General features: G+C 38.1%; 1 protein-coding gene across 1 annotated transcript in view; it reads right to left on the minus strand.

The window, feature by feature from the left end:
• Positions 1 to 9,577, minus strand: part of GDPD1 (glycerophosphodiester phosphodiesterase domain containing 1) — a 52,936-nt gene that overhangs the window by 11,619 nt on the left and 31,740 nt on the right. The window contains exons 5-6 of the mRNA XM_029927824.1: positions 6,911 to 7,029; positions 6,324 to 6,413 (exon numbers count right to left, since the gene is read on the minus strand). Of these exons, the coding sequence (XP_029783684.1) occupies positions 6,324 to 6,413; positions 6,911 to 7,029 (209 nt within the window). The remainder of the gene's footprint in view (positions 1 to 6,323; positions 6,414 to 6,910; positions 7,030 to 9,577) is intronic.

Raw genomic sequence — 9,577 nt, forward strand, 5'->3', positions numbered from 1 at the left:
AGCTTATGTAAATAATTAGGCCAGGGTTGTTGAGACTGGACTCGTTCCACCAATGCATTAGTCTCGATTTGGCTCTCTCTGATAAGGGAGGCTTTTTTAGAGAGAAAAATGTTTCGCCAATGCACTACTGTAAATGTTATTCTAGTTCTGAGTGTCTTTGAATATTTGTTGTTAGATCTCAGGCTTGTTAGTCTGTGAGGATGATATTTAAAGATGGGGGTCAGCCTCTATTAAAGTTTCAGGGATCTCTCTGGAGTTAAGTGAGCCAACTTAGAAGAACCCTCAACCTGGTGAGGTGACCCAGATCCAGTCGATCAGCTTGAACTGATCCTCAAAAAGACTCTGACTCCAGGGATCTCCAGTCCTGCTCCAGCCACACCCCAGAAGCTGGCTGGTCTAGCATGGCAGAAGCCTGAGGAATCATCGGTCCAGTAAAATAAACTGTCCTGTCTCTTTGCCATCAGACTGGCAAATGTTGCCCCAGAAAGCTGGGAAAACAGCAAAAGTTCCTGATAGGATGTTCTGTTGGTATTAATTGCCTCTGATCTGGGCATGGGATTTCAACACGGCAAAAGGTAAGGGGAGCCTACTCCTTTACCACCAGACTCTAATGGGGGGGTCCTTAGGTGGCCACTAGATGGCCCACCAATTTGGCTAAGGTTAGTAAGAATTATGAAAGCGTATTGCACTTATACACCCCAGGACCCTGACAAATGAGGAAACAAATTGGCTGTCATTCTTACTTTTGTAAACCAGACAGCGCCAGATATTAGAAACCCTAAAAGAGACCCTTACCAAATTAACCATGGAGACTGGCGGAAATTGGGTAGACTCTTCTTCCCTATGCCCTTTACAGGGCAAGAAATTCCCCTTACACCAAGGAGGGCTATGCCAGGCTTTAGGGGTACAATGGTAACTCAGCTGACCCAGGATTGGGTCAGTTACAAGACAGAGGGGGGGATGTAAGGACGCAGGTTTGAGACAATAGAAGGGCACACATTGCCCAAGGCAAGAGGGACTACCCTTGTAATACCCTTAAGCTACACCCTATGTGAGGGTCCTGGGTCCTGGGTCTACTCTGTGATTGGTTAACACTCTAAATGCTGTAATTGGATAAACCTGTGTCAATAATATTGTATAATAATAGGATCACTGTACCTATGTCACCATTTCCTGTAACTCCCCCTTCCCAAACTCATGAAAGCCCTACCCCACCTTTGTTCTGGGGCTCTCAGCATGGATCCACCACGCCGGTAAAGTCTGTGAGCCCGAGTTTAGGCCTCAGCGAGCCTAAACCTGTAATAAAGCCCTTTGCTTTTGCATCCGTGAAAAAAAAATAAAATAAAATAAAAATATGTAACTGAAGATCAATATATATTCATATATATATAGAGAGATCGGTATATAGGTATTCCTATCTATAGATATAGTTGTACATTATTTAAGCAAGATATGATATTGATATGAATATCTACAGATAAAATATATTAGCACTGTTGCAAATATATCATCTTCCAGCTACATTATGGATCAAATAAAAAAAGATTTTATAAGCTAGTCCAAGAATTTAGCTACCATTTCAGGTTTCTACTGGAAAATATGTTCAAGATCCCAAAATCCTTAGAATGCAAGCTTCATATTAGATATGAACTCTTTTTATCTTATAAAACTGAAACTCTATGCCTAGCATACAATTCTCTGTATGTCCCTCTCCCTAGCCCCTCCTATATTTGTCTTTAAAACAATTAGAAATTATGGTAGAGTTGATTTTTTCTATACAAAAGTAATATATTGAAAAAGTTATGCAAAAAAGTAATTTATTTTATTATTTTATTTTATTTTTCAGCAGGCTCTGCACCAGCATGGAGCTTGATATAAGACTTGAACTCACAAGTGAGATCAAGACCTGAGCTGAGATCAAGTCAGATACTTAACCAATTGGGCCACCCAGGTGCCCCACAAATAATTTATTAAATTTTTTTAATGTTTATTTATTTTTGAGAGAGAGAGACAGAATACAAGCAGGAGAGGGGCAGAGAGAGAGAGGGATACACAGAATTGGAAGCAAGATCCAGAATCTGAGCTGTCAGCACAGAGCCTGATGCGGGGCTTGAATCCACAAATGGTTGAGATCATGACCTGGGCCAAAGTCAGATGCTTAATCAAACTAAGCCACCCAGGCACCCCACAAATAACTTATTTTCAATATTAGCTCTAAATTACCCACTTCTTTATTTAAAAAAGAAAGAATAAATAAGTCTGAGCATATCTTCTGTTTCTATGTTCATATGTCTCTTTGTAATATTTTAGGCTTATTTATACACAGGTGTTTCAGCTGTAACACAATGTACAAGTCGCTGAAAAACTTGATTTCTGCAAATTCATCTACTGAAAATAACAGAGCTTATGGTAAAAATAGGGTTGAGGCTGACCCTCAAAAGTTACATAGCTTTGGACCCAGAAAACTACAAACAATAACCAGTATTTCTGGGAGCCATGCAAAGCTACTGGTGATTGGAGAGAGCAGGGTTTGGTATGGTGGCACCCCACTGACATAACAGCTGCTGCCACTCTGTATCTTCTAAATTAGAATATCTGGAGATCTTGGCATTAAGAACAACTGAGAGAGTATTACAACAAGTGAAGTACACTAGACAGAGAAAGACAAATACCATATGATTTCCCTTTATGTGGAATCTAAAAACAAAATGAAAAAAACAAACAAAAAGTAGAAATAGACCCATAAATACAGAGCACAAACATCAGGTTGCAGGAGGAGAGGGGAGTGGAGGAATGTGTGAAGGAAAGTGAGAGATATAGGCTTCCAAGTATGGAATGAACAGCTCATAGGGATAAAAGGCACAGCACAGGGAATGGAGTCAGTGGTATTATAAGTGTTACATGGTTGACAGATGGTAGGTACATTTGTGGTGAACACAGCATAAAGTACCGATTTGTCGATTTGTTGAGTCACTATTGTACACCTGAAACTAATATAACATCGTGTCAACTATATTTGAATAAAATAAATAGAATTTATGGAAATGGAACCAGGCATTAGTATGGCTCAGTTGGGTGAGCATCTGACTTCGACTCAGGTCATGACCTCATGGTTCCTGAGATTGAGTACACACTGGGTGGGCTGGTGCCCTGCATCGGGTAAGCACGAGCCCTGCTTCTCTCTCTGTCTCTGCACCTCATAGGACACTCTTTCTCCCTCTCTCAATACCTTGCTCACTTGTGCCCTTTCTCTCTCAAAAAAAGAAAGAAAAAATAAAAAAAAGAGATTCTCTCCCTCTCTCCCTCTGCCCCTCCTCTCTCCCTGCTCACACGCTCTCTCTTTCTCACTCACTCTCTCTTAAAAAAAAAACAACCCACTGCATTAACTAAGAATGAGTTAAAAGCCATTATGTGGGAATAGCTCTACATGTTTCCTCTCACCACTGTACGTGCCCCTTTTCTTTTCTTTTTAAATTTTTAGTTGCTAGCATTTGGAATTAAAGGGCTAATATAAAATTCTTATAAATCATACCTTAAGAATTGTGAAAGATGCATGACTTAATTATAGGCATATTCATGATATGAATGACAAATATTTTGAGACATTTTTACTATGGTGTCTGAAAATTACTGCTGAAGTTTTGGAGTTTTTAAATTCTAAAATGACAGAAAGCCAGAGGCTTCTAAAAAAATAGGTCAATCAAAGGAAAAGTTCTATGATTCTGGGTCAAAAGTAGACTTTTTATTTCGAAATAATAGAGTCACAGGAAGTTCACTTCATGTGCCCTTAACCAAGCTTCTGCAAATGGTAACATTTGACAAAACTGTAGTATAATATCTGGTCTATACCAGATATATATATATATATATATATATATATATATACTGGTCTATATCACTGTTAATTTGGATTATAGACCTTATGCAGTTTTTGCCCTTTTAAAAATCTGCTTTCACTCGTGCATGTGTTTGGTTCAGTGCAGTTTTTTTTTAATTTTTTTAACATTTATTTATTTTTGAGATAGAGAGAGACCCAGAGTGTGAGCAGGGGAAGGTCAGAGAGAGAGGGAGACAGAATCAGAAGCAAGCTCCAAGCTCTGAGCTGTCAGCACAGAGCCTGACGTGGGGCTCGAACCCACGAACTGTGAGATCATGACCTGAGCCGAAGTCAGCTGCTTAACCGACTGAGCCACCCAGGCGCCCCTAGTGCAGTTTTAACAATGTACTGATTCGTGTAACAACCACCACGGTCAAAATCCAGAGCAGCTCCGTCACACTAGTATTTGCTCCCAGTCTTCGTGCTCTGGCAGCCACTTACCTGCTCTATGTCTATAGTTTTGAGAATGTTACATAAATGGCCTCACATAGTATGCAACCTTTTTGTTTGGGTTTGGTTTTTGTTTCTTTAGGTTTTTATTTTAATTCCAGATAGTTAACATACAGTGTTATATTAGTTTCAGATGTATAATGTAGTGATTCCAGGATGTAACCTTTTGAGATTCCTTTTTTCTACTAAGAGAACTGTCTCTGAAGATGAGGACAGCCCAGGTTGTTGCATGTATCAGCAGTTCATTTCCCTTTATGGCTGGATAGTATTACATCATGTGGATGGGCCAGTTTGTTTAGCCATCTACCCATTGAAGGTCATTTTGGTTGGTTTCTAGGACTTTGCTATTATAAATAAAGCTGCTATAAACATTTGTAGACAGGTTTTTATGTGCCTAAGTTTTCATTTTTCTGAGATAAATGTCCAAGAGTGAGATTGCTGGTTAATATAGTAAGTGTACATTTAGTTTGTCAAGAAACTACTCAACCAAGTAAGAGAGTGGCTGTAGTATTTTACATTCCCACTGACAATGTAGGAGAGATCCACTTTCTCCTAATCTTCTTCAGCATTTGCTGTTATCACTATTTTTTATTTTAAGAAGTTTTAAAAGATTTTATTTATTTATTCTGAGAAAGAGAGAGCATGCATGAACAAAGGAGGGGCAGAGAGAGAGAGAATTTCAAGCAGGCTCTGCACTTTCAGAGCATGATCTCACGAACTGTGAAATCATGACCTGAGCCAAAGCCATGAGTTAGAGACTTAACCGACTGAACCATTCAGACACTTACTTTTTATTTAAAAAAAATTTTGAGGGGCACCTGAGTGGTTCAGTCAGTTAAGCCTCTGACTCTTGGTTTTCGCTCAGGTCATGATCTTGTAGTTTGTGGGACCAAGCCCCAGGTCAGGCTCTGCCCTGATAGCACCTCCCCTACTTGTGCTCTCTCAAATAAATAAACAAACCAATAAATAAAAATTTAGAATTTCAATAATATAGTCACTTTTAATGATGTGAAAATGCCATTAGACAATGATTAATTATGGAAAAGTCTTAGTCCTAAATTCTTAGGAATCTAAAACCATCATCCCAAAGGTTACTCTGTTTTCTCCTTTTCTACACAAGCTACCTTGCAACTCAAGAGAACCTGTGGCACATAAATCAAACTTGCCTTAATGAGGGCTTCCACTGGACTTTTAATGATAATGGTGCCAATTCTGGATCTATGTTTTTGCCTTTTTTGTGAGGAAGGAAGGCCCTCCCCAAAGAAAACCTTGTGTTTTGAATTGCTGCTTGTGTCACAATATTTTTTCTGCACTCTCACTTGTATTTTGGAAGAGAGCCTTCAATGCTTATGGTTTTTTAATATTTTTAATTTCACATTCTCCTAGCTATACTTGCTACAGTATATAAGTAAGCTATACTTATTGAAGCTATAGTATAGAGCTAAACTTGCTTATAAAGGCTTAGCATACCATGTCAAGATATATCAAGTTACCTTTTTATAGATATATTTTCTTCAAACAGAAAGATCTTGCTAGATGGCCTTACTTTTTTATATACCACCTGATAATTATGATCCTGGATTAATTTGATTAATTCCATTTGGGAGGCAGGGAACAGAGAAGCTTGAGCTATAGAGTTGAATGACTAAATACTTTCCTCAATTCAAAATTACACAGAAAATGTCAATAACCTAACCAAAAAACACCAGACATTAAAAGATAGGAATCATACTTTGTTTCATAATGTACATAATAAAGTGTTGGCAAACAGCTAATATTAGCATGTGAAAATAAGAATCCTGTGAGCCAGTCCACGTACACGGAACTTAAATTGTAAGGTCCATTATTTTCTTTAAAATCCATGACCTACCCAGTACCATCTGTCTTTGCATCGCGCCTTTGAAATAAGGTAATTTTAAAAATTATTACTGTACGACCATCTATAGATAAGCGACAGCAGCAACAAAGAACATTCCACATCACTTGTGAAGCTTACCTCTTCGTAGCACTTTTCCACGATCTCATAACTGGCATTGCCCCACACGGTTATGTGCTCTCGTCTGTACTGCTTCACCAACTCTGAAACCTACATGTGAAAATTCAAACGTTGATGCATGTGCCTATTTGTAAATCCAGTTACATTATTTCCCTTTAAAAATGGATTACAATTGACTTTCTGCCAGGGAGTCATATAAACTTTTGGGAGAATATATGAATTCAGATTATTTTACAAAATATAAGCAATTACTTACATCTTACCATTATGTGATTTATCTAAGAGAGTACACTGTTTAGTCATTTCATATAAACTACAAACAAAGCAAGTTAAATCTGAAGAAGTAAATTGCCAGAACAATTGGTTCACAGGAACTCACTTTATGCATCATTGAGGCAGGACAACTCACCCTGAAAATAGATTTTCCTACAGTAAAGTGATCTCTTCTACTAGGGCATTATTTAAAACAACACTGATCCCTAGAGTATCACATTTCCTTGAACAGTATCAATCTATGAAGTCACCTACTTTAGCTTAGTTTGTGAAATCAGATACAACACACCCACAAGAGGCAATGCCTTAAGTACCTTCTTAATCAGCACATTGTTGTTGACTTTGATATCGATGTTAATAGGAGTATTAGGAAAGGCCTCAAAAACTTCCTGCAGTAATGGAATTCGATTATCTTTTCCTTCACACTGGCATTCTGAGAAAGCAAGATTTTTAAAGGTATTAAAAAAAATAACTTACTTTTTTAATGATTAGTAAAAAAAGATAAAGTATTGTTCTCACAATAGTTAGTATGTATTCATAATAGGGCATTTACAAAATGATGAAAAGTATGAAGAAAAGAAAAATCATCAAAAATCCAACAACTTAGATATAACCATTATGACCATTTTTATCCTATACATAATTTTAAAGGTTTTATTTTTAAGTAATCTCTACACCCAACATGGGGCTTGAACTTACAATTCCAAGATCAAGAGTCCCATGCTCTACTGACTGAGCCAGCCAAGTGCCCTTTCTATGCATAATTTAATAAGAGTTATAGGGGCTCCTGGGTGGCTCAGTCAGTTATGTTGCTGACTTTGGCTCAGGTCATGGTCTCGCAGTTTGTGAGTTCAAGCCCCGCGTCGGGCTCAGGGCTGACAGCTCAGAGCCTGAAGCCTACTTTGGATTCTGTGTCTCCCTCTCTGTCTGCCCTCCCCTGCTCACACTCTGTCTCTCTGTCTCTCAAAAGTAAATAAATATTTTTAAAAATTTAAAAAGAAAAGAGTTATAATATAGGGTACCTACAGATCTTAATCTGATCTTTTTACATAGTAAAAAATAAATGTTATGTATTCATATACTATATTTAGAATTATGATTTAAAACTTTTTTATTAAACATTTTGAAATGTAGATTCACTTGAAGTTATAAAAAAATACAGATCTGTGCACCTTTTACCCAAATCTCCCAATGATAACCTCTTGTAAAACTATACTACAATATCATAACCAGAACATTGATATTGTTAATCCACCCATCTTATTCTATTATTTTGAGAGAGACAGAGAAGAGCGTGAGCAGGGAAGAGGTAGAGAGAGAGAGAGAGAGAGAGAGAGAGAGAGAGAGAGCATGAGCAAGGGAGGAGCAGAGAGAGAGAGAGAGAGAGAGAGGGAGAGAGAGAGAATCCCAAGCAGGCTCTGCACTGTCAGCACATAGCTCAATGGGAGGCTCAAAGAGGCTCAAACTCACAAACGGTGAGATCATGACCTGAACTAAAATCAAGAGTCCAAAGCTCAACCAACTGAGCTACCCAGGCGCCCTGCCCTTTAATTATTTTAATTTAACCTTTCTCTCAGAAAGGTAACAGAATTTACCACTTCAAAATATGGCAGTTTGGCATTAGGATTATTTTAAACTGAAGGCAACTGAGATGAAACAGATACAAGAAAATCTTGGTCTTTTCCCATTTGCCTAGAAACAAGATGTCAATTTGTGGAAAACATAATCACCAACAACCTTAGACCCTTATCAGTACCACAGGACTATGCATAACAAACAGGTGATTGGCCTTTTATCTTTCCTTACTCACCCTTATATCCACCTCCCTACAATTTGCCACCCTAGAAACTCAAAATCCCTTCTCTTTGTCTTATCATTTCTCTGAAAATTTATTGGATTTTTTAAAGATGCTATAAAACTCTGGTTCTAGCCACCCTTTGAGTTACTCATCCATGAGTATCTCCACCACACACACACATATTAATAAACTTGTTTGTTTTTCTCTTGTTAATCTCTCTTTTGTTACAGAGCCTTGCTGAGAACCTAAGGGTAGAAGGGGGAAAAATGTTTCCTCTTCTATACCCTGCTAGTGGATACTGAGGTTGCTTGCAAAGTTTTGCTAAGCTATCACCATTGAAATTTTCAGAGATTGAGAATATATTTGTTCGGGCAAGGGAAATACGTGCTAATTCAGTCATAAAGAATTGTACAATACGGCTACTCAAAGAAAATTGAGCCACAAAAAAATGAGAGGATTTTAAAATCATTTTTTACCTTTCCTGAGGGTTATTTTATTTTTTCCTTAATTTCTTTTGCCTTGAATCATTTACATAGTATGCTATATAAGTATTTTTAAAGTTTATTTATTTTTGAGAGAGAGAAAGAAGAGTGTACAAGTGGGGGAGGGGCAGAAAGATATGGGAGGGGGGTTAAAGAGAGAGAATCCCAGGCAGGCTCTGCACTGTCAGTGTGGAGCCCAGTGCATGAAATCATGATCTGAGCTGCAGTCAGACCCTTAACTGACTAATCCACCAGGTACCCATTTGCTATGTAAGTATTATTAAATTTCCCCTTCCCTCTGAAACTGCAATTCCAATATGATGTGAATAACAAAATGGTAAAAGAGCCTTTATTTAATCTTATTGTACAAATAAGCGTATCAACAAATTAAATTAAATCTATGTCAAAAAGTCAAAAAATTGGAGCGCCTGGTGGGCTCTGTCGGTTAAGTGTCCAACTTCAGCTCAGGTCATGATCTCACGGTTTGTGGATTTGAGCCCTATGTCAGGCTCTGTGCTGACAGCTAGCTCAGAGCCTGGAGCCTGTCTTCTGATTCTGTGTCTCTGTCTCTCTGACCCTCCCCTGCTCACATTGTCTATCTGTCTTTCTCTCAAAAATAAATAAAACATTAAGTGGGCACCTGGGTGGCTCAGTTGATTGAGCATCGGGCTTCAGCTCAGGTCATGATCTGACAATTTGTG

Source organism: Suricata suricatta, chromosome 17 (genome assembly GCF_006229205.1).
Source record: "Suricata suricatta isolate VVHF042 chromosome 17, meerkat_22Aug2017_6uvM2_HiC, whole genome shotgun sequence".
Classification (NCBI taxonomy): domain Eukaryota; kingdom Metazoa; phylum Chordata; class Mammalia; order Carnivora; family Herpestidae; genus Suricata; species Suricata suricatta.